Source organism: Notechis scutatus, chromosome 4 (assembly GCF_049901735.1).
Source record: "Notechis scutatus isolate UNSWTSFEM ecotype Mainland chromosome 4, rNotScu1.2, whole genome shotgun sequence".
In the NCBI taxonomy this organism is placed as follows: domain Eukaryota; kingdom Metazoa; phylum Chordata; class Lepidosauria; order Squamata; family Elapidae; genus Notechis; species Notechis scutatus.
In genome coordinates this window covers 122,978,170-123,005,772 of record NC_142012.1, presented here as the reverse complement: position 1 = coordinate 123,005,772, position 27,603 = coordinate 122,978,170, and the positions used below count along the sequence as shown (strand labels likewise).

The window sequence follows — 27,603 nt, the reverse complement described above, 5'->3', positions numbered from 1 at the left end:
TGCGAAGGTTTGTGTTCCTCTATGTAGTCCTAAGGGGATGAAGCCATCGCTGGTCTTTATAGGTATTTGGTATTGCTCCACACATGCTAACTGTTAACAAAGCACCATTGGTTAATCAGGTACATAATGCGTGGGCATGCATGTTCGTATATCTGCGCTACCTGGCTTTATATGTACGTTTTAATGCTAAAAGGGAGCACGTTGCTTTGAGGAATTTCTCTGCCGGCGTTGGATGCAAATGGAGGGAAATGCTAAATATTCAGCCGCTCTTTGGAAAATCAGAAGTATCCGAGTTTTGCCCTGGCGTTCCTTCCCTTCCCCTTTTGCTTCTTCGAAGCTGCTTCCGAGACGCAACCCCGAAACCCCGGAGGAAAGCTGGCATTCCCTAGCCGCTCAGGTGACCTCTGCCCTGGTACTTTCGCGGGGATTTCTGTATGGCCTGGTCTCCCTCTTTTACTCATTTTTTCTCTGCCAGGCCTCTGGAGTACTGCCCACTTCTCCAACCGGGCAGGCGAAGCAGACGCCCGGCCACACTTGGCAGACGTTCCGCGTGCGTGCCAACGTTGGGCAGAAAGGAGCGCTCGAGCTTTTTAGCCGAGCTGTGGTGCGCGCAGTACTTTCAGCGGGAAATCCCAGCAGCCGTCTCCACGCAGGGGCTCGACAAGAGCCACCCCCCTCAGATTGGTTCCGCGCCTTTTTCATCACGGGGGCTGCAGGTGTTAACGCCGACAGGCTCGTGGGCAAAGTAGGGGACCCCAAAGCGTGTCCGTAGCTTCTTTCTGCACCAAAGGCCATAACCGCGCGCCCGAGAAACACGCGAGGCGTTCGCAAGCAGCCTCCCCTTCGGCCAAGCTGAGGGGGTGAACGAAGTTGTGTGTGTGGGGAGGGGAAGAGTCCCTGGAAGCCAGCGCATCTCGGCCAGCGGGATGCTTCCAAGCGCTGCTGGGCTGGTCCCGTCGAGAGGTGGATGGGGGACGGTCTATGTTGGGGGTGGGGGAGAGAGGTGGGGAGGACGCGGGTCTAGGGACATCCCCGGATAGATGAGAAGGGGCTGGCACATTGGCGAGCAGTACACAAGAGGAGGGACCAGGGCCGGGCTGCTGCGTACCTCGGGCGCTCCGGGAGTGGAGCGCACACCCACCCGGCCGAGTGCTTGCCTCCCCTTCCGAGTTCCGCAGCCGCCAGCCTCGAAACGCCGGGCTCTCGTGCTCCAGGCGCGGAGCTGTCAGCGGAGCCTCGTCCTTCTCCGCTTGGCCCCGAAGTCTTCTGACAGCCCAGCCGCCGCAGCCTCAGGCGCGCCGAGCCGGCCGGCCGGCCGAAGCTCCGGCTGATTCTCTGCCGCTCTGCCGGCTGCGGGACGCTCCTCAAGGGATGGGCTGGGAGCGCCCAGGGAGCCCCTCGCCCTGACCAGGGAGGTTGAGCCTCCTCGGCGGGAGACGGTCTGCGGGCAGAGCAGCGCCTGGCGAAGGGAAAACGACGCCCGCGGAGAGAAACCGAGAGCCTCCCCCCCCCCCCCAATCCCTGCTCCGGACTCGCGCCGGTTAACATAAGCCAAAGCAAACCAAGGAAACCACCCGAGCCCGCAGCGCCTGCTTCTGCGCCCGGAGCCAATCAAGTCCCCGCGTGTAAAAAAATCTCTCAGGATGAATCTCTTCTCTTCCATATTCAGCTATTTGTAAGTATTGAGTCTTGCCGCTTTCGATTTCCCTCCCCCTCCCCGAAATAGCCTCCTCGATTTTCCATCTTTATTTCTGCTCCATTTCAATGGCAAAATTCATCTCACCATCTACTTTGTTTTCCCCTCCACTCCCCCTTTTCCATTATTCTAGGCTACTGCACTTGTTTGCTTTCTGCTTGCAGGCACAGGTAAGGAATTGTTTTAATCCTTTCTAAATAAGATGCGATGGTTTTTATGATACGGGATAGAGCCAAGTTTTTCTTTTCCTCTTTACTCCCCCCACCCCTTTTAAAAACTGATGTAATAAAAGGAATCCCTGTGATTAAGAGACTAAGTGTGGGGTGTAGAGAATAAAATGCAAAATGTGGGAACCAGCGTTGAGTTGAAGTAAGAATAGATGTACGCTGAACTCCCCAATTGTACAGTGTTGAAGAATCCCCATGGGAAATTGGTGATGATCTACTTAAATCTAAGTAAACTGTTTTCCCATCCAATTTCCAGACTGAAATAAGAGCACATTCCTTCCATTATTATGCTTTGTTAAAATTATATTTAAGAGATATACATTAATTATAGGAAAGACCTTACTAATACTCTTGCTTCCTAGAAATTAGAAACCTCATTAACATATGGAGCAACACAGTCTGATACTCTGGAATTTATAACCCTTTTGGTGTGGTATTGATTGCAAGCCCAGAGAGTTAAAGCCAAATGTTTGCAGAAACATTCCCCTGCAAGGGAACAGGTGTAGGATTCTGAATTAAATTTGGAATGATCCCCTATAAAGCTGAGTAAACAAATTGAATCCAGCGGACCTGAGCGTAAAGGGGTTATAGGCTCACCGTGTTGTAATATTTGGGGACATGAGATGGAAATCAAAGAGCATTATGGCTGGCCACATGGTCTACCCATTAGAGCAGGCAGAGCAATACAGAAATGTTACGGAAAGAAATGCCAATAGGAAACCCATGCGTCCCTCTGTGTGTGCATGCACACACACGCACAACGCAACACATACAAAGGATAAGAGAGATACAGGATCAAGGGAAGACTTCTATGAAGTCTATCTTTCAGGAAGAGCTTGCTTCCCTGCGTCTTTTGGACAACTTTAGAAGCTGATATGGGGCTGAAGATGGGCGGGGAGGCAGTGAGGAGGGAGGCTTTCTTCATGCATTACCACCCCGTGAAGTTGAAAGGAACAAATCTCCTCAACATTTGCTCAGAATACGTCTTTATAAATGTCAGGGGCAAACTAAAACCCTTCAGACTTAAAAGGGGAACTGGAGACATATTGGGGGTGGAAGAAGAGCAGCCTGAGAGAGGAAGGGAAATAGACACACGGGGCCCCCGTGGCAAAGCCCAACTGCATGGTTGCAGTTGGAGCTCAAATCACCGGTCGCTGAACCTTCAGCTAACAGGTTAACGATAACTTTGAATGCGGGCGCGGGTGGGTGGGGAAACCACGGCAAGTTTCTCTGCATGGAAGGGCCTCATAAATATTTGTGAGAGGCAATTCTGAACTGCCTGGACTGCTGACACAACCGATCCCTCTTTAAGGGGATAAAACACAGCTATCCCCATCCCACCTCCACCCCCCCATCCACCAATCACTCTGGTCCAGGGCATGGAGCCACAGGACGAAACTCTCAGATGGACCAGTTGAAATAGCTGGGAAGCCGATATCAAAGCAATAGAAACAAATCCAGGAACCGAAAGCCTGATTTCCAGGCAAGTAGGACGCATCGTATTCCATGGGATTGTATTTAGGCCAATTCAGGATTTAGTCGTGTGTCTTGCATGATATCGTTGTGAATGATGGGCATCTTCATTTGCGTTTTTGTTTGCCTTGTGGAGCCTTCCTTGATTTAAAAACGTCACAAAGAGGATTGAGAACCTAGTTTAAATCTGTGTAAGTCTAGACACACCACTTTGAAACCAAAGGAGAGCCATGTTAGTACTTGATTCCGAGCCAGGATCATCTTTATTCCCCTCTCGCATACTTGTTTTCCAGTAATGAACTCCTGGGCAGCCCAGTAACTTTTCAGTCACAGCTAGAATCCTGGTCTTTACTATATCAACGCAAATAAGAGTCTCGACTCTACACTGCACCAACTTGGTGCCCTCTCCAGATACACCAGGAGCACACCAAGATAGCCTTTCTCAGAGGAGTAGAGATTATAATGGTGTGTTGTATATTTTTTAATTTCCTAAAGGTAACTGTTCAGTCCCCACCTAATTTTACACAGCATGTGAGGGAGCAGAGCCTGGTGACCGATCAACTAAGCCGGAGACTCGTCCGGACCTATCAGCTATACAGTCGAACCAGCGGGAAGCATGTTCAAATCCTGGACAACAAGAAAATCAATGCTATGGCAGAAGACGGAGATGCTCATGGTAAGTCTGTATGTGTGGGCAGGAGCATTGGGAGAAGACTGGGGGGTGGGGAGGGCATGCATGCAGCCCAGTAATTGATGATTTCCGTCCCCTTTGTTTGCCAGAAATCATTACAAGCATTTGGAATGCAGAAAGCTCCTGATGGAAGAATGTGGGGATCAATATTTGTAATAACAGTATAATGCTTTCCCTTTGCGGATTGAGTTGGAGCTTCTGTGGAGGAGATTGGGCTGGATTTTACACCTGATCACTGACCACGGGAATGGTGGGATGAATTGCAGATTTTACGAATTCAAATCATGGGACTGTGGGAGAATAGGTGTCCTCTTGCAGTATGTTCCAGACTAACAGTGCAGCGGAAATAAGGAAACTGGGAGCATGTTGTGATGTTAAACCCAGGTTTTCTAGAAGCATAGGCAAAATGTGCCTTTAGCTAAGGGAAATAAGCTTTTATGATGCACAAAATATCTTTCCCAAAGAGAAGAAGATGTGAGAATAGAAGACCAGCTTTAAAGTTTTAAGTGAGACTTAGTTTTACAAATGATCAGTTTATATTCAGTTCATCCAAAAAAAAAAAAAATCACATAAGTCCATGTTCTCCTTTCTAACTTTAATTATGCTTATGAAACACTGTATAATATTAAATGAGATGCTCCATAATTGCGTTGTCTTCAATTTGTGGTCTGTAATGCACATCCTAGTATTGAATCTCCATATCGCTACAATTTATGTATCATGACTACAATTATTGACCTCTCACATTAACCACAATTTCCCCCTCTCACATCAAACTCTTATCTGAAAATCAGGCAGGCTTGCTTATATTTAAGCTGGCTGAAGATTTTATTAACATTTTTAGCAGGCATTGGTAGTGAGGGCAATGTTTGCATGTGTATAAAGTATGCAACTTAGCTTTCAAGAAAACTGTCCCAGCCATAACTGAAATATACAATATAATTTGATTCTAAATAAAGGAAAAAATATGCATCCCTTCTTTAAATATATCATTTTCTAAAAAGTTACTTAATGTTTAAATAACAGCATTACAACACACAGGAATGAATGATTTGAAAAAGAAAATATTTCTATTAAAATGGTTAAGCATAAGAAGCAAACTCAGCAGCGATTTAAAAAGAAAGAGAACACAAGCAATTTTTCAGATGTAAGGTTTTAGGAGAATTGCAAGTCTGTAAATGTTAAAATAGAGGTTCAGGATTGTTCTATATGAATCTCTGGAGAGACCCCCATGTCTGGAAGAGCTATTAAAACTCTTCTTACTTTCACCTTTTTAAACATTTCCTGAATACTTTCTCCTCTTTGCAGTCCAGTTAGGGGATCAAGTGTGCCTCGCTGCATTTTTTCTGCATCTACGTAGCCACTTTCCTTTCAAAGTTTGAGCATGAAACATAATTTTTACTGGGATAAATCTGTCACTGAAGGGAAAGAATAGAGTTGGAACTGTTAAGCTTTCATCCCTTCACTAACAAAACCAACTTTTCACACCCCTCACATCTTATGTTATGCTTCAAGTTGTTTTGTTTTGCTTTTTAGTTATTGTTTTTCTTTCTTTCTTTCTTTCTTTCTTTCTTTCTTTCTTTCTTTCTTTCTTTCTTTCTTTCTTTCTTTCTTTCTTTCTTTCTATTTCTTTCTTTTTCTTTCTTTCTCAAAAAAGTGATTTATTTCCACCAATGGCCATTTTCTCCACTGTGACATTTTAATAGCTGATTTAAGGTCAGGTCCATTTTTCTTGGTTATCTGTCTTGATTGTCAATGTCTGACTCAGTTTTCTAATTAGGAGTGAAGCCTATGGATCTTAAAGCTTGGTATCCTTCTGTCTTGTATAGCAATCTGTAATCTGGCTTTGAATCATTATGAGAGGAAGTAGTATTAGAAATGAATGATAATTGTTGCATTTGTTTTCAGTGGTGTCTTTTAGGAAATTTTGCAACCTCAGAAATAATAATAATACATACAACTTTTATATTATTATTATTATTATTATTATTATTATTATTATTATTATTATTATTATTATTATTATTATTATTGGATTGGAATAGACGTTTTGCTAGTTTGGCTTCTTGCAAGCAGGTTATCGTTTTCTCTCTGACATTTTCTGCTCTGCTTTCACTCTGTATCTCTGTGCCAAAGCAATGCAGTTGAGGTTGTCAAGGCAGCAGCATTTCAGTGTTAGAGGGTGAGTCCCTGAAGAGGCTCGTGTGGTAAAGCTGACCAACAGGCAATAAATCAGAAAAAGGCCTTTGAAAAGGTAGAAGAGGAAAAAAGCATGTGGTGTTCTGCCTGTGTTTGGGGCTGCTTTTCTATGCCTTTCCACCAGTCAGCAGAGGAAGAGCATGAAAACTGATGCTCTTTAAATGTTAACTGCTCTCTTGATCGACCTCCCTTACTCGTGTCCCCCAAAGAGAGATAAATAAGGGAACCTTGTCTATGCAGTTCAATGAAAAGGAGTCAGGGGTCCAATTGTCCTTGGGCAAGGAGGAGGTTACAGATGTTAATATTTTATAGACAAAAAAAGCAATAAAGTTAAAGGGCTCATAATAGGTTAGAAAAAGAAGTGATGTGATGCTGGAATTTAGCAGTTTTCAACCTGGGGATTATAGTTGGCGAAGTCCGAAGCCAGTTTGGAGAAGGCTGCAGTAGTTTAATCCATATATAGCTCAACATTCACCCAGGGAAAAGAACTGATCTTACGCAGTTTCAAACAGCAAGAGTTAAGAGAGGCAAAAAGAGGTGATGAGGGTGAGGGTGATGACGTCAGGTTAGATGGCTTCAAAAAGATGGATTTATTAGGTTTATGGAAAAATTGGTGTCCAACTGAGTGGCTGAATTGGTACCATGCAGAAAATGCCCTGCATGCTTCTGCTAGTAGCATCCATTTCCAATTATAATATTAGTTCAAAAAATACAATTCATTTTGAAAGAAGCTCTCAAGGAACTGGGTAATGAAGTAGAAAAACAGAAGGCTCTTGTAAAGGAAAAAAATGCTGTTGATAAATTTCAAGTTAGCGGTTTCTGCATTATTATTAAATATCACATTATTGGACTTGGCTCACCATTATGGGAAATGGAGTTTTGTTCTAGACAGACTTGATCTGACCTAGCAGTAATTGTGGCTATGCTTTAATTAAAATAAGAGTAGAATAATGTATTTTTATTATAGAACAAATTATACTTCTTTAGGAAAGCATATAGATCACTTGGATAGGGAAACCAGACCATAGTTTGTTTGAAACCTTAAAGGGATTCCTTACCTGATCGGTTTTGTGCCCCATCCTAGTGAGAGGGCAGACTAGGATTTTAATATTCCAAGTATTTAGAATATTTTGGAGGAATTCATTGATGGGAAACCATCAATGTTCTTTTAATCTTATTGAAAAACTGCAAAGTAGTAAGACCTTATAATAGCTACCATCATTCCAAGAATGGGGTTTTCATCCCAAAAAGAGACATGCCTATATTTAAAATATGTTCACACTGGTGACTTGTAGCATCTTCTCACATCACCCAGCCACCTCATTATCTCTTTAGTGACTCCTCAATAGTTGGATGTCTCCAGAAGATGTTGCAAGTTCCTGAGGAAGATCAGGAGAAAGTTCAGTCATAGCGCCCACGATCTTTGCTCTATAAAAGGCATGGTCTACTTTGTGACTGGAGTCATTTTTTCACTTTGGCTGCTGCAAGTCACAGGATATGGCCATCATGACTATGCATTAGTTGTGCTAGAGGAGAATGGAATTCATCTCATTTTGGACTTTTGAAGTAAAACATTAAAGAAGTAAAACAAAATCTCATCAAATTGCACTTAATAAACCAATTAGTTTACTTGGACTGTTTTGTGGCATTTCTCAGATGAACATTGACATTGGAACTGTGGCCGGGGGGGGGGGGGAAGCGTTCAAGAATTCAATAAAAAGGAGCTACATGTAAGTCATATGTTGTCCATCTCTGTGACATAAAAATGGAAGAGGCAGATTTGGCATGAACTATAGAAACCTGTGAACTAACGTATCCGAAAAAGTATTATAACCAGCTTCTAGTAATAGCAAGCTTCTATTCATTCAGGATACTCCTGGGGTTATTGTCTTGATGATAACAGTATCTTGGCTCCCATTAGTTTATTTATTTAGCCCAGTAGAGTGGCAGTTTCTAGCCAACTCATTGCAGGGCTTGTATGTGGACTATGGAGCAACTGATGCAGTAAATAACAAATGAACAAGTTCTTGCATTGCAAGCTGCAAGATGAATAAAGTGAATAAAACCCAATACTTGATAAAGGTATCGAGTTTTCGTAGACACAGAAGTTGTAGAGGTTGTTTCAGTGTTAACATAGTAGCCTGGGCACTAAAATGATAATACCATGTAATCTCTCCCTCTTTCTCCTACCTGGGAAAAGTAAATGGTTTGCACTTAGTTTGTTGCATGGTGTAGGTTCAAGAAGGCAGGGCAGAAATTATTTTTAAAAAGAGACTGAAAGATCTAACACACCTGTAGAAATGTTTGTTGTTTGTGGAGAAGGCATATCATTAGGCTGAGCCTGACAGTTTAAAAAAAAAAAGCCTTCCATTGATTACTTATCAAATATGCACTCATCTTTGTTGCAAAGAGATCTTTCTTCTGCTTGAGGCAAGCATATCATATCTTCAGATTTGATAGAATAATTGATGTGGTAATTTATTGTTGCTAGAAAAACAAGGTATCCCTCCCAATCCAGCATTCCTCAGACAGTCAAAATTCTTAGAAGTTGGGAATTCTGGGAGCTGTTGTCCAAATGTATATAATTGGGCAAAGACTTTTGTAAGCAGAACAATTGTGAAATGTGGCTGTCTATTATAATGATTGGTTTAAAAAGAAGAGTTCCTCCCAAACATCATGGTGGCAAGTGAGACGGTATGGCTATGGATGATTCAACATGTGTTAACAAGAGCAAAATAAATGCAAGATTATTGGAGAGAAGGCAGAGATTAATGGTCCAGGACTCATAAATTCTTCCCAATGGCTATCAGAACTGCAAAATTGTGGATGATGCTGACATGGCAACTAAGATACTCTTTAAAAAAAAAATATCATTCAGCATTTACTAGAATTTGTAGTGCAGTTCTAATAATTTTATTTTTTCCCTTATACAGAATTATGTCTTATGTTGGAAACACAAGAAATAATTACAGAAATGATGACTTAAAAGATTGAAGTGAGGGAAAGATCATTAGGAGAATGGATAAACCAGGGTTAAACAATTTGTGCAGTTTCTCTTATGCTCATGTGTTTGCCCTTATTGTGTACTTCTATTTTTGTGCCACTGTTAGAAATAGTTTTTTTATATTGAAGACTTTAGCTGAATGTAGTATTTGGGATAAAATGGTGAGCCTCTCCAAACTTTATACCGAACATGTATACTTCTAGCTGTTCTGCTTGTCCACCAGCCTGGTTTTTCACTGTAATGCTTTGACATCCAGTCTAAAAAGTAAAATACAAAAAAAAAAAAAAGATGGTAGGGACAACAATGAGTATTATGGAAAGCATTGTGGCTTAACTCCATTGCAATTCCTCTCTTTCCCTAAAATTAATTACAGGTAAATAGTGTAGTACTACTTTTGAAAGGACCTTGCAGATAACTATTCTGCAAAGGCTGAAGTGCCATAAAACCAATCATCTGGTTGGCTGACCATGTTTGTGTTTATATTTGTCCTAGTGTGATTAGCACAGTCTCAGTGAAGTAGGATTTGCATTAATGGGTGCAAATTCAGGATCAAGCATGATGCACAAAAGTTGTTTCACTGTAGCAACATACTAGATCCTTTTTGGTAGGATATAGGTAACTTTATGCTCTCCAGATATTTGGATTGCAACTTACTTCGGTTCTAGTTGTCATGGCTATGGCAAGAGACACAGTCGAAGACTACCTGTAGTGAAACTCGTATTCAGCATTGTTGTTTCTGATTGTAGCTCTGCAGTTCATCTTTTTTATTCCTAACATATCTTATGCCTTAAGTATGGATATGTCATGTTTTAGCCTAAGCAAATTGTGGTTTGTCACAATCTCATGTCCTCTGAACTCCTGTAGAGAATTGGTCATACTGAATGTGAATGAATACCTTCCATGGACTCATCACAATCCTTACTCATAATGGCTAGGAATACAAATTTGTAGGAATTATAGGGGACAATATTTGGGAAGGATAGAAGTAGCAACGTAGAACTTTTTATATCTATATACTACTAAATCTTTTGTTATCATGACCTTTATTGAATGAAACAGTGTATCCTAAGACAACATTTTTTTGAAGCAAGGTACCTCAAATGAACTAACTTATAGAATGCATCCAGAATCTGAGACCCATGACTTTGAGGTAGTGAAATTTGGAAAAATTGTGATTGCTTCAGTGCTACTGGCTATTGCTGCGCTGCCGGGTTACTGCTGTGGTCATGTGATCTTAATTTTCAATGTTTCATGACAGTTGCCCAGTCAATCTCATAATTCCTTGCTCCCTCCCTCACCCAGCCACTTACCTGCCTGCTGAAAAGGGGAAAGAAGGATGGGGGAGGGGAGGGGAGGGGAGAAGGAAGGATTTCTGATGCTCTTGGTCATTCTGTTTCTCTGTTTAGGTGAGGAAATATCTCTGAAACCATTACCCAATAGATTGTCTATTTCATATTAAAAACAGGTCCTTCATAGAAGGGGGTTGGGGAGACTAACAGAAAAGATCAAATATGGACCATAGAAGAAGAGTTGTTTTATCTCTACAAAATATGATGGATTCCAATCACTAGTGTGGATATTGTTATAAAGTTACAAAATTTGCCCTTTGTCAGCAAAAGGCTTTGTCTGCAATGACTCAAGTATTATCAGAAAAAAAGGATGGGATGCAATTTAGAAATATATCATTTTATAATCAGAAATGGCAAGTAAGAAGTCCAGTTCTTTACAGAAATTTTGGGCACCCTGAACCCTTAATAAAAGTTCCACATAGAATTCTTTATTTCTTTCAGACACAATAATATGGCAGAGTTGGAGTGCTGAGATAGTTCTTGGAGGACAGCTGGCTCCAAATCTTGGGGTTTATGCAAAAGCAAGAAGAAAGGACAAGCTATTGATCTGTAATTTACATAGCAGCTCTATAAGTCAATCAATGCCCATTAAAAAACTGAGATTAAATCAATATACCCTCTCAACTCTCACAAAGATGAAATGCATTAAGGGGCCAGCTTTTCTCTGCAAAATCAGCAACCATACAAGGAAGGAAGAAGTGGAGAAGAGTCTTAAACTGTCTTCTGGTCCTTCATGGCCTACACAGAATAGAGATGCAATGAAGATAAGATAATGAAAGAAGAAATTATACATTATTTTTGTTGCACAGACCATACCGCTACATTTAGAAGATACCATTATTTTAGTATTTATTGCTGACCTAGATTTTGTATTAACGTATGATTTTCTTGTATCTCCATATTTTGTGCTTTCACCATTTGCACCGATTGTGACACAAGCATGTGCAGGCAATATTGGTTTTTGTGTGTGTGTATTCCCATGATGTTGCCTTCATCTTGTCTCCAGACTATGATATAGACAGGCTTAATCTCTTCTTAGATGTTCCAGTATTAACATAATATTTCCCTTTATTTCAATATTGTCCAAGGTTAGTATCAGGTTATACAAAATCTATAAGATTATGTTACTGTTACCTTGGAAGGTAGCTCGATGACTTGAAACAGCAGTATAGGGACCTGCTATGGGGACAGCTAATTTCATGGCAGTGTACATTTTTTGTTTTTTATTTCCTAAATGAAGAATGGAAAAAGAATATTTAAATTCAACAGTCATGAAAGACTATCCATCCGCTTTCTCCTCCGGTTAGTTAAATTCTAAGTTCTAAGTTTAAGAAAATATAAGAAATTTAGAATAGTCACATTTTTTGCTTTCTTTATTCTACCTTTTGGACAAAAGGCTGCTGTTACAATAATGAAATGAATTATTTTTTTTTCTGTTGCGGGGTATATACAACAGGGAACAATGCAAAGAATAAACTTGTGATGCCTTAAAAATTAACCAAGTTATTATCACCTAATTCTTCATGGGTAAAAAAATTCCCCAGTCTTTCAGTGACAAGTGGAAAAACATATTAGTGCTATTGGTGTCATTTTTTCATTCACTCCCTTACCATAGGGAAAAAGTAATCTACAATACAGCTCTTGGTTCCTTGTAAAACATACTCCTTTTTGCCTTTGCTTCAAATGGAAACCCTTAAATGAGATTTGGGTGTGGATGGACTTTCAGCAGGCAAGTTGCTCTGTGTATTGAAAAATAAATGTATGTGATTTTACATCCATACTCCAGACTTTTATTCCTTATCACAAGAACAGCACACAATCCTGGGTCCCCTTTGGCTCCATTGTCATTGTACACAATGCCCAAACGACATGGACTATCACTACTTTTCATTGTACTATAAGTCTTGCTACAACTGAAAAATGTTATTCTGTTTGGCCATTTTTTTTAATCTCTGGGACTTCTATATGATGTTGATTTTATAACTTGACTTCTTCCTTCTGTTGCCTTATTCTTTCCAGCTAAGCTCATTGTGGAGACTGACACTTTTGGGAGCAGAGTAAGAATCAAGGGAGCAGAGACAGGCTTCTATATTTGCATGAACAAAAAAGGAAAACTGATTGGCAAGGTAAGAAGACAGAAAATAAAGTTTTGGGAAGATTGTAAGAATATGGCTGAATTGGCTTTTGATGAGGCAGCAAACAATATAGCCTTATGCGAACAGGAGGTTATGTGACTGAAGCTAGAAATTTGCTCATTTGCATACTTTTATGTGTTTTGGGAAATCTTCATGCAGTAAGTTTGCCTTAACCCCAAGAATCCAGTGTTTAAAGTAGTCAGTTAAACACACTTTTAGAAGGTGGAGAAAAGAGAAGATGCTTAAATCAGTATTAGGTAGGTGACTTTTTTTGGATTAGAGGAGTATTTGGATGGACAAAAATATATAGTGGATTTCCTAACTAAATAGCAATAGCACTTTATACTGCTTTATAGTGTTTTACAGCCCTCTCTAAGCAGTTTACAGAGTCAGCATATTGCCCCCAACAATTTGGGTCCTCATTTTACCCACCTTGGAAGGATGGAAGGCTGAGTCAACCTTGAGCCTGGTGGGATTTGAACTGACAAATTGTAGGCAGCTGGTTGCAGCATAAGTGAGCTTGCTCTACGGCACTCTAACCATTGTGCCACAGAGGCTTCTTCTAAATAGTTAGTATTGGGATATAAAATTGACTATTTATAAAATGGCAAATGTGACCCCTCACAAAACACTTATTTCGATAATCCCAATAATTGTTTAGCATTTTGTTTTCTCTCTTGCTTCTCTTTCCTATGTTATTGGTTTTACTGATCATAAATAGTCAAGAAACATTTACACCAGTTTTAGATGCAGTGTAAAATATAAATGGATGGGAAAACACTGTACGTGACCTGGCAGCCATCTTATTTCATGATGAGATCTATCACAAACATGATACTTCAGGATTTTTTTTTCAACCACAGACTATTCATTTTAAAAGATCAACCATCTTAACCTTAAGTCTGTGCAGGCTGGCTGGAGACCAAAATTGTTTGTATTCTAGGCAAAATTTGTGATCTTGACCCTTGTAGAAATCCAAATGAAATATCACTGGATTTGTGAAACATCTTTTTCAGTCAACATATATGATGAGGAAAGGAGAACAGGGTTTGTTTAATTAAGAACTCTGATGAATTTAAAATGAGAACATTGAAGGGGTGATACTTCTGCTAATTTTTACACAAATTGCCCATGAAAATTCTATAACTCAAAGGTCTTTTGTAAGAAAACCTTGAAAACTGTAGCTTATCTTTTTTCTATGAAAGAAAATCAGGCTTGGTACTATAAAAATAGTGACTTGCAGAGTGTACTAATAAGAAACTTAGAATTTGCCCCTTTAGAGCCCCTTTACCCAGCCTGGAAGCTATTATATTTAACACTACCTTAAATCACAGTATTATAAAGCATTCTGTTTTTTTAATTCTCCCCTTTTTCTATATTTATATGAAGTATTTGCATGCTGTTTATTCCACTAATGTTCCATAGAAATATAATTAAAACAAAAGTACCTTTGAAGACAGATCTTAAAATGTTATTAAAACATTAAATTAAACAGTTCAGAACAATCAAAATAACTTAAATATATTTATGAATAGTATCTTTGACAGCAGTCTAGTTAGGGGCAAACTGAGTGGCACACCCAGATCTTTTCTTCAGGGTTTACAGTCTAGGCTGCCTGAGGCAGTTAGTTCAGTCTGCTTGATGGTAGGGCCAGTTCCTTCCGATTAAATCCTGAGGAGTTAGACACAACATCAGCATCCTGATCCTTGGGGATTAAAGACGACACTGGGCATGACCATGCAGCCATCAGAAAAAGATTGAGGAAGGCCTTGGCCCTGGGGCTAGACCAACCTATATTACTGCCTGAAGTAGAAGAGCAAATGCAGTCTTTTCCCAGAGAACATGTGGGGGTGGATAGGTGGGAATGAACCTTGGCCAAGTTAGTTGGCACCTGAGGCAGAAAACTCACAGACTTCTTTTTACACTTCTGTGTAAAAATACAGTAGCAATATTTTTTTAAAAAAAACAACACAAGAATTTTCTTTCTTCTCATGAAAACTATGAAAAGGTTTTCCATGGATGAAGCTAACTGCAATTCCAGTCCTGGAGAGATATTCTGGGAAGGTTTAATATTTTCTCCTGTTATGCTTTCCTAATTCAGATATGTTACAGGTGGGATAATTCAGTCTGATAGATTACATAAAGAAAGAACTTAACCTTCGGTTTCTTGTCAGAGCTTCCAATGTCCTTCAATTTTCCATTCAAATTATGAGCCTAGATTTACATAAGTAGATATATGGTCTTCCATGATGACTCTTCCTTTTCAATTTGGTCGTCTTTTAGATCCCTCACTTTTGCTTTGCATGTGCCATCTCTTTATGGTTAGAAAGGATCAGCAACAGAGATGATGAATTGATGAATCTTGTATTGAGATGCCCATCTTGGAGCCTAACTACCTCTGTCAATCAGGAACCATAACACCACTCAATCTCCAATGGATATGATGTGGTGTATTCTGTCTTCTAAATGAATCTGCATTCTTCTAGTGGCAATTATTCTTTGACATTTTAAGGGGAACATTTCATCTAAACCATATAGTAATTATACCCACTCTAGATGTTTCTGCTTTCTTTTTGACAGAAAATTTATTATATGTGGAGGACAAGAAATTCACAGTCAGAGTGATTCCTTTTGGGCCCCCTCTGGATTTGCCAGTTGGTGTAAAGGGTTTGTGTTTGGTTTCCAAACACTCCTATTTACATCTGTAATGAGTGAGGCTGCATTCAAATGAAGTGACACTAATTAGCGGCATCCCAAGTCTGCTATGTTTGTAATAAGCGCTAAGGATACTTGGCACCTTCTGTGAGGTGCCATCTTCTGCATCACTTTAGAGTCTAAGTATTAAGGCAGGGAAAGATCCACTCTATCTAGATACAGCTTTATTAACTAAAACATAATGAAAGGAAAGAGATATATACAAACTATAATTTATTCATGTATGTATATGTAAGAGAGTGAAGTAAATGGGAGAAAATAGACATAACAAGGTCATATCAAATTCCTCTTTCAGTTTCTCTAACTTTACATTTCTAGAAATATGTGTTTGTTGAATAGAGAGCCAAATGAAAATTACAGTGTTTGTGCTACTGAATACATCCAACGTTAAAATTAATAGTCTTATTGTTAACAGACTGTAAATTTCAATCCTAGTTCTTGTACAAAGTAGGAGAAAAAGTTTGAAACGACATGTAATACATATATATAGGTTTGTAGGTGGAATCTAGTTCTTAAGGCATTTAGCTGCACACATGGTGGTTGAAGTATAAACAGATTCATCACTATTCATAGAACTGTTGCTATTCTGATTATACACAGTGATTTTGTTGTGCAACAGTAAGTAAAAATGTTTGTCTCTTTCTACTTAAATTGGAGCTTTGGGTAATAACAAAAGAAAACTCATTGCAGTTGTAGGGATCAAAGGATAGTCAAAGTATAATAAACAACAAATAATCATAAGAATGAATATATGAAAACTCTATATAATTCTTATAAACTTAGTTACTATATCAGCCACTGCTATTTACTCTCTGAATTTATGAAGAAAAGATTTTTCTTCAGTCATGAAATTATACCATATCACCATCATTCTGGTATTTGCTTCAGTAAAGCTGCTTGGCATAATGGAGCATAGAAGGCTTAGGTAAATGGAAACAGGAGACACCTAAAATGTTTTATTGGAAGACGCTTATCCTCAGTGTGGGTCTGCTACCTGCCTAAAGAGGCTTTAAGGACAGCAGAGATGGGCAAGACAAAAGATCTCGGATTATTCATTCTTTTTCACTTGCAGAGCAATGGCAAAGGCAAGGATTGCGTCTTCACTGAAATTGTGCTGGAGAACAACTACACAGCATTACAGAATGCAAAATACGAAGGATGGTACATGGCCTTCACCCGGAAGGGACGTCCCCGCAAAGGCTCCAAGACTCGTCAGCACCAGCGTGAGGTGCACTTCATGAAGCGGCTGCCCAAAGGCCACCAAACAACAGAGGCTCATAGACGCTTCGAATTTCTCAATTATCCTTTCAACCGAAGGAGCAAAAGGACTCGAAACTCCAGCCCAAAGCCATCGCCCTGACCTGCCTCACTTTGTCCCACTCAGGACCATTTTCCTTTGCTGGAGGACATTGTGCAGAGACTCAGTTGATGGACAATAACTAGAGACTTACCTATGACGATGACTATAAAAGGGGATTGGAGGAAGAGGGAGAACAAAACTTGATTTAGTTGTTTATAATTGTTCTATGTTTTTTTAAAAAAACAAAAGAGGCTCTATTTTTGTATTCAAACTTGAATGCTTTTTTAAGAAAAAGCAGTATAATGTTTAAATACTCATGGAAGGTTGCTCTTCACTTCGGAAGATTTTGAGTTCTTTGGGAGGGGGCAAGCATTTTGTTTTGTTAGATTGCTTTTTAACTTGGGGTAGGGATTGGTAGGAGGTAGTTGATCTAGGCATAAGCATAGAACATGCCCTCTTCAATAAATCATACACTTGGGACCAAATTTCTACCTCAGATAAGATAAGTAACTTAAGAGGATGGAGTCCATCCCCAATTTTTTTGTACTAGGAGCTTATTTTGGTGTGTTTTTTGCATACATGTGAAATGTCTCTGATACTTGCAGATGGTAATCTTCCTTGAAGTCAAATTTGTTTAAATAAGTCTTTTAGGTCCTACCCAAATGGGACATGTTCATTGGTCATCATTTTTGTGTAATGAAGAAGAGATGATGAAAACATAGTGACTGCCCTTGCTGAAGGAGATGCTTAGGGTGCTGGTTTGCTTTGTTCTTTCAATTGTAATCATTTTTCCAAAGGTCTGAATTTTTAAAAAAGGATATTCCATAAGATTGAATACAATTTTCTTGTATACTAGGGCTATCAGAATATTTTCAGTCCCTAGGTAATCCAGCAGACAAAAGAAGCCTTCTTTCCAGAAGGTTGGCAACCTCTGAAGTCAAGTCCTTGAGGATTTTTTTCTTAGTCTTGCAATTTTGCCATTCTAGAATTTGCAATTTTATTTGTAAGCCAACTTCCCAAAAAAATACTTTGAGGAAAACTAGCAACTGAACTGATTTGTGATTATTTTTTGTTGCCATGTTGTTAGCACATATCAGTGGTTCTGAACTTGTAGCTACTGATGTGTTGGTATTGGTATTTGTGTGTGTGTGTGTGTGCTCCACATGAGGTTCAATTGACATATTTATGTCAGGTGGAAAACTATCTAGGAACATTTTCTGTTTTCATCATCTTGTCCAATTGTCACTGAACAAACATAGCTATTAGGTTATAATCTATTGGGGGTTATGGTTATGTTTTCATACAATGCTCAGATTTAAAGATGGATTTTTAAGGCAATGTTGTAAGTTTATAAGTTTTTAACAATTTCCATTATACATTAATTTGATTAAAATTGAGGGGGAGGGGGATCATGCAAGTCTAATTTCTCAAAAACCTTTCCTGACCAAGCAAGCTTTGCAACAATATTAGATTTTTCCCACTATCCTCATGACTGTTTCATTCAGAATTTACCAAGGAATATTATTTGCCATTCTGTCTTGATTAGACTTCAAATTGATTACTATGTGAGATGTTGATGTTGTCTACTTCCTTTCTGTGCCCTGGTTTAGTTCTTTATCTGGACAAAACAGGTTTTGATACAGTCCTCAAATCTGCAGTGGTCTGGAATGATATGTCCTGCCTGAACAGGGATTTCAGAAGGCTTCAGCAACTCTGTGGAATGAGATTCTATGTCACATATTTGATTGGAAAAATGTATTTTCAAAGAATCATTTAAAATAACACCAATAGAAAAAAAGTATGTTAAAAAAAGGTTGCTCTAACAACCTTGCTCTAATAGCACATTTTTCTCTTCTTGCTCCTTGAGGGCTTAAAAAAGTTTACTGTATACAAATTGAAATATGAAATTGTTGGAAATATTTATTTAATATGTGCATTAAAATTTCTACTAGTACAAATGAACTTGATGTTTTGACTGTGTGATTTACAGTAGGAACAAGGATCTCATAGGAATGGAAGATGAGACTGTGGGGAACAAATCTGCAAACAACTTTGTTGAGAAAAAAAGATTCTGGGCTCCTGATTTTGGCTCTGAGGCATCACAGCAGCTTGGCTGTACTTTCTGCAAATATTCTAACTATACTTTTCCACTCAGCTGGGGATAATTTTAATGACCCTTAAAATGTTTAGAAGAGTGGTATGCATCAGTGCAGGAAAATTTCAAATCCTTACTTTCAATAATTGAGAATTGGTGGTAATATTTTTGTAAAACTTGGTAATTTAATTTTTAATTTTTTTTCTTTTAATTTTTGGGTTACTTTCATAAATTATATTTTAAATGATATTATTTAATAGCTTGTACTATATGTGTTAAACTGAAAAGCTATACTTACTTGGAGGTAAATTCCATTTAACTGGGTAAGTCCTATAAATAAAATTACTCTATTAAAGAAGGTAAATATTCTTGTACCTTCTTTAAAACTATTGGATACAGTCATCATGCATAATTAACTTACAGATTTCACTGTCAATAGGAGACAGCTTTGAAAAACTAGAAAAATGGCTTTACTAGCAGCCTAAGTTTTTATATATGGCAAAAAAAGGGAATATGCTAATACCAGATATGAGTGGGATGGGAGTGAGAAAAGTTACTGTGTGAGAAGTCACAATAGGCTTACACAATCCCAATAAGAAACATTTAGTCTAAAGGTGTTGATCTGTGGGTCCTTGGAAGTCAAATACTGAAACACAAACTGGAGATCTAGAAAGATTAAGCAGCATGCAAACATTGAAGCCGAGATTAAAATAAGTGAAAACATATAGTAGGTTTAAAAGAAATAGTTACAGAAAAGTACTTGAGAACCTTCTAACTGAACACTTTCTGTTCCAGTTGCGTTTCAAAGTATAGTCTTCCTTTAGAATATTGCTACTGTATATCCGCTGAGATAAATGACCATCATTGCACTTAACTTATAGATGAATATTTATCTCAATGAATTCTGAACATGAAACAGGGATTGGATATAATTCATTTGGAGTGTTCTGCAGGTGCTTAATTTGGTTATTTATTTCAAAATTCTCTAGTATTTTCAACAGTGTGTTTTGTTAATAGTAAAGAAACAAGGAATAAAGATAACTCTGGTTCACATGACTTCGTTTTCCAAAGTTAAATACAAGAAATGGAGACATTTCTTCTTCTTGGCTCGCTGGATGAAGACAGGTGAAGGCAGGAACAGTAAGAACGAACTGCAGACAGATTCAGAATTGGCTCTGGGGTCCCTTTCAGGGTATGAGGGTTGATGATTGCCAAACTAAGTCCACCACCATCGGTAGAACCAGAAAATAGCTCAGTCAGTCTTGCTAAATAGTAATAATACTAGTACCTACTTTCATTAACTTTCCATTTGAAGCCATGGATTTTTTCTGATGATTCTTAGTATGTGCCCTTGATAAATGAAGTATAATAATGTACTCTCCCTAACGCTGTTTATGAAGGGCAGTGAAATAATATTTACTGGCAACAAAGATGTGAGAAAGAGGTATTACTGTTCTGAAGAATATTTCTTGGGAATATTTCTTTGTAGATACCCTGGACATTGTCTTAAACAGAAATTCTTGGAGGGAAAACTGAGATTTGAGTATGAAACTATAAATATCCTAAAGACAATTTGGCTCACTCTTCCCTATCTTAGTGTGCTACAGACTGTGAGATTCAATCTCTATAATTCCCAATTTGCAACTATATGAAGCAGTAAAAAGATCGGATGTTCTGTAAATCAAATTAAAATCAAATGAAATAATAACAAATGATCAGTTGAAGTCTTTTGGGAATTTTCTTTCCATGTTTTGTGTAAGAAAGAACACTATCATAGAACTACCGCAGAACTGGCATAATTACTATTAACAGAAGCTGATAGACTGGCCATTACTAAGATTCCTTTTCCTCTCTCCCCATCCCTTTTAAAAAACTCCCTTCGGGATGATAATTATGTGAATAACCTTAATATACAGTATGAAGTGTATTAAACTATCTGAAACAAACAATATATTGTTTGTAAGAAGAAACCATTAGCATGTTATGCTGAAACTTTGGTAGGACTACACTTGGAGTACTGATCACCACAATACAAAAAAGATGCTGAGACTAGAAAGAGTGTGGAGAAGAGCAACTAAGATGATTAGTGGGCTGGAGGCTAAAACATGATGAATGGTTGCAGGAATTGGATATGTTTAATCTAACCAAGAGAAGGATTAGGGGTCACATAATAGCAATCTTTCAATATGTGAGGGCCTGTCACAAGGGAAGAGAGGAGTCAATCTATTCTCCAAAACACCTGAGGGCAGGACAAGAAGCAACAGATGGAAGCTTATCAAGGAGAGATCCAATCTAGAACTAAGGAGAAATTTCCTGACAAGGGAACATTCAGTGGAACAACTGGCTTCCAGAAATTCCGGGTGCTCCATCACTGGAGAAATTGGACAGTCATTTGTCCAGAATAGTATAAGGTCTCCTGCTTCAGCAGGGGATTGGACTAGAAGACCTCCAAGGTCCCTTCCAATTCTGTTATTCTGTGAGATTCTGGTCTAGCCAAAGTCATATATAGATAATGATAATATTTCATATTTCCTCGTGGCCCATTTTTTTGGTGAAGAATTCATGATATTTTGAGTGTTCATTGCCTTTTGAAGGCAATCTTGCTTTCCTTTGTTACTGTACTGCCTTTAGCCCAAGCAAAGACATATATACTAATTGATTCCATCAACTTCTCTTGCTGTTTAATGACATGAAGGTTTTTCGGGCTTGACACATAACTTTTTTGTAGGCACACTGACTCACTGACACTCAGCTTCCTCCTAATGTCCTATTCTTTATGCACTGAAGCCCTTACTGAACAAAATGGATCATGGTGCCGGGACTGAAGATGGAAGCTCTTGAGTTGAATCTCCCAGGTGTCCTGACTACAAGAACAGGCCAAGAACATTTGTTTATTGCTTAGGGCTCAGCTTTCAAACATCTTCCCTTTAGTCCTGTGTGTCCTGCTCCTGCTCCATTGGCCCTCCCTAGTCCTTTAATTAATTCTAGTTACAAAGTGCTGCTTTATTGTACCATAGAGCCAAGGGCTCCCCGTGGGAAAAGTCACACCTTCTGAACAGCTTCTGATGCCATGCAAATGAAGGAGAAGTCCAGGAAACGCTTTCATCTGGGACTTGTCCAACCCCCTGCTCCATTAATTACACATGTTTCATTTGTTTGAGAGCAATTCCAATTGATGGGGGAGGGAAAGGGAGGTAGAGAGGGCTTTGGGTTTGCTGCTAATTTCTTCTGCATTTTCTAAAGGCCTCCCTCCTTTTCAAGAGCTAAAAAGGGATTGTAAAAATCCCACCTGGAAGATTCCATATTAATTCCCTTTTTTCCATTCTCCACTTCAAACTGGCTCAACTCACAAACTTTTGCCCCACTACGGCTAACTGCTAAATGTCCTGAGAGCAAACTATATTCTTAGCACCCGTCAAGATAGAACCACCAAGTAGTTCTTATCTTCATTCGTAAATTGTCACTTTTAAAACCAAGGTTAGGAAGATACATCTGAAATCAGCAGACAAATCTTTGATCAACATTAAAATTGGTGTGTGCCAAAAGTCATGAAGAGACCAGAATGTATTTCAGATAGCTTTTTAAAAAAAACCTTTCAAGGATAGTAGAAAGTGGGGAAAAAGTTACTAATACATATCTCTTGGGTGGGATGGGTAAGGGAACAGAAACTGTATTTAAAGTGGAGTTATCTGGCATTTAAACCAAAGACCAGATTATATACCTTATGCCACCAGACTTGAAATTCTAAAACTAGAAAACCTTGAATTACGCCGTCTTCGGTCTGACTTAAGCATGGTATATAAAATCATACATTGCAATGTCCTACCTGTCAATGAATACTTCAGCTTCAACCATAACAACACAAGAGCACACAATAGATACAAACTCAAAGTAAACCGCACCAAACTTGATTGCAGGAAATACGACTTCAGCAATAGAGTGGTCAATGTCTGGAATACTCTACCCGACTCTGTAGTCTCTTCCCCAAACCCCAAAAACTTTAACCTTAGACTGTCTACTATTGACCTCACCCCTTTCCTAAGAGGTCTGTAGGGGCGTGCATAAGCGCACCATCGTGCCTACCGTCCCTGTCCTATTGTTTCTCTTATTCTTTTATTTTCTTATATGTACCCATTTCATGTATTCACAACTATGTATACACTTATACTTATTATCTTGTAAACAATTGGCAAATCAAATCAAATAAATAAATAAATAAATAAACTATTTAAATCGAATAGCTTTGGAATAATATATGGATAGAGGACATTGCATTTCCCTACTAATTCTGAAGAAAACTATTATCTTCTCCCACATTATGCAAACCAACAAACAGTGATTTGGGTTTGGATTTCTTGAGCAACTAGTTTAACCCAATACACAAAAATATATATTTGCCTAGCCAGTCAAGATGCACTTTCTTTGTTAATTCCTTTGATTTAGGTTTCCTATCAAGGTCAACACCCATGTATTGAAATCCTACCCAAATCATGATCAATGGTGCTTCCATTTAGATGGTTTCCAGTCCCTAGCTCTCAAAAGATATTGGATATTTATTCCAACTACTTCTCATTAACAGATTCCCCCTCTTTTTTTTTTTTTACTTGTATGCGTGCCAAGAAAAAAGACAAAAGAAGTGCTGGGGAAATAAAGAAAAATTACAACTGAGAGATGCTATCTGGATCTCCATAAAACTTCAGGAGTAAAAGAGGTGGTTGCGTGATAACCTGCTTAGCAAAAGAACTCCAAGACTTGTTCTTCACATCCATTGCATTGAGAACTTCTGGCACTCAGAAGTTCTATTCTTAGTCTACCTTTTAGTTTTGGAAAGGTTGCTGATTGATACCTCAAGGACTAGGTACCCCTTCATAGGTCTCTACAATGTAGACAATTCAAAAAGTGATAACTTTGCGCAATTAAACTATTAGCTAAATTGTTTTGGTGCATTTTAAGCTACCTTTGTGAAAACAGTCACGTGGGGAACTTGGCCAGTGGTAGAGGGGAAGATCCAAGGAATGAGACCAAATGAAATTTCAATTAAGTATTCTCTGTGGCCCCTAACAAGTCATTTTTGTACTTGCTGGTACAAGTGAGTTTGCGCTGGCAGACAGATACAGTAGTCTATTCTAGTTAAGAGGAGTCCAAGCACGTATGAGCAAAGGTGTCACCCAGACTGGATTCAAACAATGTATATTGGAAGCTGCTTCACCCAGACTATATGTTATAATCTTTCACTTGTCCTTTCAGTTTTCTCTATTGACTAAGTTAATGTATTTTCAACTCTTTTTCACTCTTTGTCATTCCCTCTTAGTTCTTCAAAGTAAAGATGTCCTGCTATGGATTGGAGTTTTCCTGTAGATGATAGTGGAGCAGCAGGAGGCATTACAACCAGGGGATTTGATTGTTGGAGATGTTGAACACGCTGGGTTTTCACAGCCACTTTACTAACAATTCTTAGTGTTTCTAGTGTAAATTAAAAATACCACGCTATCATCATCTAATTAATAACATGATTTTCACCCTCTTCTTGAATAATGAAGGCAAAATAGAATTAAAGTAGGCACGCGGACAATTAGTTCTAATTTCTACCCATCTCATGCTCAAGTTCTAGATGTTTTCTTTCCAAATTGTACTTCTGTTACATGGATTTTATGGCATGTATTGGAAAGGTTTTCCTCTCTACTCCAGTCAGTGTATTATTGCAGGCTTATATTGGAATTTTTGTTTTAAACATTTATCCTGCTTTTTTTTCATGTATAATTCAAAGTGGTGAACCCACAACAACACCCTGATGTGAGTTGGGCTTAAGAGAGTGACTGATACAGATATGCCACTAGTAATAGAGACAGAACTCAGTTCTGTATCATTCCTATATTTCTAATTTTTTTTTTTTTTTAAAAAAAACCTGTTTACATTTTTAAAATGACTGGGCATGTTGCTACACTGAACTAATCAAATAAGCTTTCAAAAAACTCTGAATACTGGAAATTCACATTAGGCCTAAGTATCATGTAGAATCTAAGGTAAATTCTAGTGTAGAGTGTAATTCTAACACCTGCATTCAAAAATGGCTCTTAGGACCTTCTGTGGTAATAAAACATGGCTCTCATTGGGATTCTTCTGTTGCTTCCAGTGGGTTTTCCTTGTATGTTCCAAGCAACTTTGATTCTCTCCTACTGTGTGTGAGGTGCATATAGCTTGTCATTAGCCTAAAAAAATCTGTACAATCAAAGGGAGATGAAAGAGAGATGGAAATATAAAAACCAATCAATCACATCTTTGGTCCCTTTAGTTTCTTTAATTTAGGCCAAGATGTGGTAGGATCTCAGTTCTTAGAAACTCAGGTTGATGGGTGGCACTAGTTTAGTGAAGATATTGGTAGAGTATTAATTAAATATAAGCTTTTTTTATTTGCCAGTAGCCTTTCCTGAAGACACAGACAAAATGAAACAAAAACAGGCAGTTTAATAGATTTCCAAATATAGTCTTCCCTTCAAGTGGCTGGCATCAGGCCAATGGTAGACTAACTTCAGGGAAGGAAATGGGTCCCAGTATATTTAATCATTTTCTAATGCTGGACAAAATATTTTAAAGAGGCAATGCTTAAGCTGAATATGATAATCCAAAGGTGATCTTACTTGATTGAATAATCCACAATAAAGTCATCAAGCACCAGGTTCATCTTTTCTCATGAAGACATTGATTTGTTGCTTACAGTCCACGTAAAGTGATACCCAATAGGGAGAGAAAGACCTTTTGCTAATCGCTTGTGAACTTCTCTTTATTGCCTGTTATCACAGCCCTGCCTGCTAATTTTAACACAAGGTAAATTGCTGAGCATCTCATGTCTCTGTGAAGCAACTGCTGGAAACCAGCTCTTATTGCAATTAACCACCAGTTGGTTTCAGTTCAGTCTGTTAACTATCAGCCTGCTATCAGGAGCTAGTAATGATTGATTCTTCAATAGTTGCAAATGGATGGAGAATGAAGACATGGAGTGGTTTTATAGTTTTTGCCAAAATACCCTTTCCATAATTCTAACCAGAATTACCAAGTGAATTATGAGATGAATTTATTGCTGGGAGTTAAGGGGTTTTCTATCCATATAAACGGAAGCATTTTAATTTCCAGATTACACTTTTGCGGAGTTATGGAAGTAAAATCTGATATAACTGAAGAATTGCAGATTGGGAAATGTTATACTATTGAATTTTCAAATATGTATTTCTTTATCTCAGTATTTATTAATACACTGGATTTTTGTGCACCCGCTATTCTGCTAATGCAGAGCCCTTACTTTTTTTTTTTTTTAACTGCATCAGGGCATAAAAGGAAGTTTTATATTTGAACTAGAAACTAAATCAATAAAAATAGTTAGGCTCCAAGATTCAAATCAACGTTTCCTGAGTTGGTAACCTTCAAATATATTGGAGTTCAACTTCCTTAGTTCCCAGTCAGCATAGTTGGAAATGGTGGAAGTAGAAGTCCAATAAATCTGCTGGGCCTCGTTCTCTGGGAATTATGGGAACTAACAACATTGATATATATTAACAGAGTTGGAGGATATCAATTTGGGAAAGGCTGTTGAATGTGCTGGACAACTGATTGAAGGAGAAACCTTTTTCTTGGGAATCTAGATGGTGATATGAGGTCCAGGGAACATGTAGTACCCCAAATTTCTTAAGAATTATCTCAGAACCCATTATTTATTTATTGCATTATTATGCTGTAATTTTGCCTGTTTCCTGTGGCCATTCAGTCTGTTATGGTTCTGGCTTACCCAAGAATAAAATACCATAAAATTTTCTTCTTAGAAGTTTAGCTTCTTCTTTCAGTCATTTTTACCAACTGCAAAAACCCTTCTCAAAAAGCACCTCCAGGGCCATTAAATAGAGAGTTTATATTAGTATTTGTATTCATATTAATTTTTACATGTTGCATTTCTATGAAATTTCTTAGGGCTAGTTTAATTTTACTTTTAAATAATTGCCATATAGTTGTTAGAGTGACCTCACAAGATAGATTTGTATTATTTGATATACATACAACCTGCCTTCAACATACATAAACTCCTTTTAAGTGAAATATTCTTAATTAAAATATAAGACAAAAATTGATATGGGATTCATAATTGCAAAGATTGTAGTAAGGGAGGCAAAAGACACTGAATTAAAATAACTATTGTTGTTTGCTGACATAGAAATGTTCTAAAATAATAGTGAGTTATTTCTTCAATTATTTTTATCATCCTTACTACAGGTATAATCTGTATAATTCTTTTCTCTAGTTTATCAACCATTCTATAAAACAATTAGACTAAGACAGAGCAGTCAGGAGAAAATAGTTAAAAGGAATTTTGAATTCAAGTATCTCAAAGTAGTCCAAAGTTCCTGGTTTTTCATTATATTTCATTAAGATATTTGCTTGTTGGTAACCCAAAATTCCATTATGATCTTGAAATGCAATTGTTTTTAAATGGGGGGAGGGGGGGGTTGAAAATGTCCATACACCTGAGTAACTAGGTAAAGCTCTTAAATACTTGGATAATGATTATTTTGAACAAAATAAAAAACCCAATATAACATCTGAGATGTTCTTATGTTTATATTTATGCCTTTCAGATGGATTATCTATTGCATGCCAAACCCTGTTTTATAAAAGAGATGGAAATTGTGACCATCAATTGACCAAAAAAAAATAATATCAGTGTGTTAAATAG

The 27,603-nt window shown here is 38.2% G+C and overlaps 1 protein-coding gene across 1 annotated transcript; it reads left to right on the top strand.

The window, feature by feature from the left end:
• The first annotated feature begins 1,643 nt into the window (after positions 1-1,643).
• FGF8 (fibroblast growth factor 8) lies at positions 1,644-16,849 on the top strand. Its single transcript, XM_026667588.2, has 5 exons — positions 1,644-1,675; positions 1,830-1,866; positions 3,892-4,072; positions 12,659-12,765; positions 16,562-16,849. The coding sequence occupies exons 1-5, from the start codon at positions 1,644-1,646 to the stop codon at positions 16,847-16,849; spliced, it is 645 nt and encodes a 214-aa protein (XP_026523373.1).
• The last annotated feature ends 10,754 nt before the right edge of the window (positions 16,850-27,603 follow it).